Here is a 5,960-nt window from a genome sequence, read left to right as displayed (position 1 = left end):
TGGAGAAGTGGGGATATTATAATTTTTTATTTTTTTTTATTTTTATTGAAAGGATATTTTAGTTCATTGCTAATCCCATTGCTTTGTAGATCTCTTTTCTCCAATAATAATAGGGAAAAAAGATAAATATATCCCCGAATTATCATAAATGATATGTATATATCTTTCGTCATATTTTTGGGACATTGGTGCCCCTGCCATCCAAAACTAGAGCATATATACCCTTTATACTAACTAACATACACGTGTCATAATATTATCTGCCGATTAAATATCAGATCGACGAATAAGATTGCGCCACATGTCCTTATTTAATCTTCCGTTAGAGTGAAGGGCATATATGCTCTAATTTTTAGACGGCAGGGGCATCAATATCCGAATAGTATGACAGAAGGTATCTGCATACCATTTACGACAGTTCGGGAGTATATTTGTCTTTTTTCCCATAATAATAACATATCTAATGAAATTTCACAAATTTTATCTGAAAAAAATAGAATGTAGGTAGATTTTACCTCTATCTTGTAGAGATAAAAGATTGTTTTTGAAGAATCTTTGATTGAAATAGATCCTTATTTTCCGATCATTTTTAAATAAAAATAAATCATGTTAAAAACATATCGTCATTTAAGCAATACTATAAGTAGCTTTACCAGCAATAAAATCAGTGAAAAGTGATTATTTTTTTTTTACCAGAAAATGGTTGAAAAAAGGTTGGATTTTTCTTTTGAGTCTCTGTGTCCCAACGGCTACCAACATTTTCACATTTTAGAGTGAGTGAGGGATAACTGTTTACCAGCTCCTAACACAACTAACTACATTTACTTGTTAACTACCAAAATCATCTAATTTTAGTTTAGTTAACAATAATCACAAAGTAAAGAAGTTTAATATTTTAAGTGCAATTTAATTTATTACTATAAATTATTAATTTATCTATCAAATCATCATATCCAACTTAATACAAGTTAATCAATTAATTTTATTTGACTCTAGAGTTCATCAAATTACACTTGTAATATTATATTTTTTAAAATTATATCAGGTTAATATAAATCAAATAAAACGAATGTCATATGGCGAATAAATGTGTTTGTAAGCAAATTGAAAGACATTCCTTTCTTTATAGTGGGAAAGTAAAATATTGCGAAAAAAATAATCGTTTCTAAATGACTTTATAATATGTCTATATCGCAAGCAATGAAATTATAATACGTATTATATTTTCTATCATATGGACTCTACTAGAGGATATCGTTGATCCCTTGCAACATGTCCCTGTCATCCATCTTCTTCTTTTTTTATTCGGTATTTAGTAAATTTTTAGGTATGAAATATCAATATATCAGTCAATAAAATAGTTCTATTTTGTGAGGATATATTTCATTAATTTTGAGTATTTGAGAGGAATGATTTTTTTAAGGCATATTGTGTATTCAGTGGACTCAATTTTCTTCTTATCAATATTATTTTTGTTTTATTGCATATTATATTTTTTTTATTGGTTTTAACTTTTGATTTTGAAAATGTATATTTTAAAGGGAAAAGGGTAAAAAATATCCCTTAACTTTGATTTATTGATTGACTATTCCCTTATCATTAAAATAAAGTTGTTCTTACCCCTATTGTTACAAAACTTATTATTTGTGCCCCTCCTTGGAAGGAAATTCCCAAATTAACAAAAAATAACTCGATTTGAATTAAAATTACCCAATTATCTATTTTAACCTAAATCCTATCCATTGTATTAAAAAAAGGGGGAAAAACGTCTGAAATAAATCCGAACTTTGACCGAAATTATTGTAACAATACCGAACTTTGAAAAGGACCTTTTACCCCCTGCACTATTTAATAGTGTGTTTTTAAAAGTATATATGTGCCCACGTGGACATCATAAATATTGCATCATTATAAATAGTTTCGTGTCCACGTGGGTACATATATACCTTTAAAACACACTATTAAATAGTAAGGGGGTAAAAGGTCCTCCATAAAGTTTGGTATCGTAACAACAATTTCAGCCAAAATTGAAGTATTTTTCAGACCATTTTCCCTAAAAAATAAATAAACGCATAACAATTAAATCTTCAAACCTCTCTTTGAGTTCGTCGTTTCTCCTATCACCACTTTCCCCTCCCAAAAATGCGAAGTGAATTCATGAGATCATGAAATTTCGTGTGACAGACCGAATGACTGATGCACGAACTGTTAAGACCAAGAAGAACAAGGATATGGCCAAGTTCAAGGTTTGCTTCTCTAGGTATCTTCATACGCGTTGTGTGTCCGACTTTGAGAAGACTGACAAGTTGAAGCAATTACTTCCTTCAGGTTTGAGCGTATAAGACCTGTGAAAAAATATTTATGTTTTTTTTATAGAGTTACAACGCAATGTAGAATTTGTAATTCAGTTCCTCCAATCTTCATTGATTACTGCTCTCCAATCTTCATCTTCATCTCGTTCCTCCATTTCTACAACAAAACAAGTGTAGTGTTCTCCTGAAAAATCAGATTTCGAATTTATTGTATTGTTTTTATCTAATTTTCAAATTGAGTTTATGAAAATCACATCTATGTTTTCTTAAAAATCGGGTTAATTTTGATTGATTTGAAGATTTTCGTCCAAGAAGGGGCATGAATGATAAGTTTTGTAACGGTAGGGACAAAAATAACTTTATTTTAATGATAGGGGTATAGTCAACCAATAAATTAAAATTGAGGGGATATTTTTAACCAATTTCCATATTTTAAACTTTGTTGTTCTTATGAAGTTCTGCAAAATTATTATTCCAAGCATCTTATCTTAGTATTACAGATTGGACAATAGAACAATAACATACATTGAAACTGATAGAATAATATACTTCCTCTGTCTTATTTTATTTGACATATTTTTTTTAATTCATCTAAAAATCATCTTACTACAATTAAAAATAATTAATTTTAAAATTTTTATTTTATCCCTAATAAAATAATTTATAACTACATAAATATTTAAAATAAAAAAATCTTTAAAACACCTTTTTAAATTAAATAATATCACCTAAAATGAAACAAAATGTATAGTTTTAGCAAGAAAAATGACGAAAAGAGGAAGTTTAGACTATGGGAATGGCGTTAAATCCGGCTTTATTGTAAAGTGTAAACTATGGGAAATGTGGGACCACAGCAGGTGAGTGGGCCCACATCAATCTCTGGCAACTTCTTTTTGTTTTTTTTTAAGAGAAGCTATAATAGTAGGCTAGTAGCCCATGTTCTTATATTCACAGATTTTATGCAACAGAGAAGGCACCATAATATGACACGTTAGTGCTCACGGAATAATCGATCATTTAATCATATTCTACCTCTAAACTTACAACAAATCACACTTATCCATATTCAATTCTTAATACATTTTTTATTAATCCAGTAAGGTGACACTGCATTATATGTATTCTTATTTTAATAATGAAAATAAATAAGTAAAATTGTTTTTATACGAGGTAGTAGTTATTGTGAATTTGTAATAATGATTAGAAAAATAAACAATTGTTATTTGACATAATACATAAACATAACTCTTTACTTGGTTTTAGTTAACACATATTATCTTTAATTTTGAGTGTGTACAAATAGACACTTAAACTTGCATAAAATTGAACAAAGAGACACATTCATCCTACATGACGTTCTATAAAATTGATTTTATATGAATTTTATTTGATTTTACAAATTTAAGAATCAATTATTTTTAATTTAATTTTCATTTTGTAAAAGTTTTTTTTAGAAGATGTCGAACCAAACCAATAAGTTACATTCATATATTTTTAATTATACATGCATAATATATTAATAATTTTATGAATAATTTTTAATTATCAAAATTTATTTATCATTTATTTATGAAAGGAAAAAAGCCGAAGAGTGAGCATTATTTTGTTCGTTTCATGTATATGAGTGTCTATGATAGTTTTTGAGAAACTGAGAGTCTCTTCCGTGCACTTTTGGGTTTTATTCACATTAAGTTCAGTAATCAAAAGTTCTATAATGACTATTTTCTTTGAATGAATCGTTTCTTTATTTTTCATTTATGATTAATAACCAAATCAAAATCAATAACAATCAAATAAATAAATATATATTGTATTATATTTTAATAAGGCTAAATTAGGAATAGATTAAATTAATTTAATTTTTATCAATAACAGATAACCCTCCCAACTGATGTTATGATTTTTTTTTGACACAGTCGTGATTTTGACATCTTTCTACCACTTTTTATTATGGGATGTGTCGAAGGTACACTTTCTACAATTCAATTAATTTTACTAGAGACGGTTATTTATATTGAACTCTAGGAAGTTAATCAATGGATTACTACTAAACTACTACTAACAATTTTCTCCTCTAGACTAGAGTAGATTTAATATTATGCATTGAATGTGTGCAACTATTTTTTACTCCATATAACAAGATTACTTAAAGCCAATCCAAGTAATTATTATTATTATCTTTAATAAATGCATATTCTTAACTTGAACATTCCATTATTATAGTTTAACATTATATATAATGTAGTGTCACGGACTTAGAGTCTCACTAATGTTCTGTGCTGCACTTGACAACTTACGCACGAATCTTTCACAATCTTGTAAACTCAAGTAAGCCCTTTGAAACTAGACCGCTAAGAGAATGCAAAGAAAGACTTAAAAAAAATTTTGAAAGAAGATTTTGTATTGCTTGAAAGATTGCTTACAACTTGCTTGGTGCCTTACAAATGAATGATACATCTATTTATACTACAACCTAGGACCTAAAGTGTAATTAATATACTTTACAAGTTCCTAAAGTATTTACACTTTGGTCCCTTTTTTAGAATTCTCTATACATTTTAGGACTTTCCAAAGCTTTCTAAGAAAGCTTCTAAGTTATTCTAGAGTCTTCTTGGAAATTCTCCAGGGAATTCTAGAGTGTTCTACTAACCTCTCCATAATTTTAGATTCTTCCCCATTATTTTGGTTCCAAATTTGAACTGTGAAATGGCGGGACGTGACAATAATCCATATATAACAAGTTTTTTTTTAAAAAAAGTACTCCATTCGTTCATTTTTTTAGTTGTCATTATTTCTTTTTTAGAGTCAAATGATACAAATTTTAATTAACATTTTATGATATATTTTTTTATCATATTGATGTGAAGATATTGCAATTTATTATACTTTTTGTATAGTTTTTAAATATCTAATTTTTTTAATTTAAAATATCGAATTAATATAATCTAATAATCTATAACTTTAAAAATTAATCAATTAAGTTTTGAAAAGTGCAATAAGAATTAAAGTATAGAGGAAAAAAAAAAGTAGCCAATCATTAAAAAGAATCCGTTTTCTTTGCGCGTCCAATAATTAATGCTTAGCCAAAAGGAAAGCAAAATAAATACAAAATGAAGACGTATATGACTTGAATATGAGCTGGCATAGCATCTGCATGTGGGCAAAATTGTAATTGGAAACCCAAACCCACTTCTAAACCGTCTAAGTCAATTTATGAGTGCACATCATCTGTTCGATTTATCAGTTTTTAATTATGACACATAATTAAATGATTAGATATTTATTATTATTAATTTTTTATTTTTAAATATTTAATTTTCGTTTAATTATGTGTGATCACAAATTAAAAACTGATGATATATATATATATATAAAAGAAATATAATAGCAAAAGTTAAAGTGCAATATAAATTTCTACATTAATCATTTTTTATTAAGAAAAAATTACTCGAATAATTTCTTCTAAAATCTCAAAAATCAAATTACGAAAGCAATATTTATTTTCTATCTTTGTCACAATCAAATTTAAAATTGAAAAGATTTAGAAAATAGTACTTACTAATGAAATTAGTTTACTAGGATAAAAATTTAGGAAATAGAATCCAATACTGATTTTTTCTAAAGTCAAACCCAAATCCTATGGAAGTA

General features: G+C 27.1%; 1 protein-coding gene across 1 annotated transcript; it reads left to right on the top strand.

Annotated features, from left to right (window-relative positions):
- Positions 1–2,165: 2,165 nt before the first annotated feature.
- LOC125850011 (60S ribosomal protein L38-like) lies at positions 2,166–2,589 on the top strand. The gene has a single exon (XM_049529936.1). The coding sequence runs from the start codon at positions 2,166–2,168 to the stop codon at positions 2,340–2,342; it is 177 nt and encodes a 58-aa protein (XP_049385893.1). The 3' UTR covers positions 2,343–2,589.
- The last annotated feature ends 3,371 nt before the right edge of the window (positions 2,590–5,960 follow it).

The sequence above is a fragment of the Solanum stenotomum genome, unplaced genomic scaffold, assembly GCF_019186545.1.
Source record: "Solanum stenotomum isolate F172 unplaced genomic scaffold, ASM1918654v1 scaffold1272, whole genome shotgun sequence".
In the NCBI taxonomy this organism is placed as follows: Eukaryota; Viridiplantae; Streptophyta; class Magnoliopsida; order Solanales; family Solanaceae; genus Solanum; species Solanum stenotomum.
This window is presented reverse-complemented; position numbering and strand designations above follow the sequence as displayed.

Excerpts from the sequence above, each read along its gene's own strand:
- LOC125850011 (XM_049529936.1), top strand. The coding sequence starts at position 2,166 with ATGAAATTTCGTGTGACAGACCGAATGACTGATGCACGAACTGTTAAG.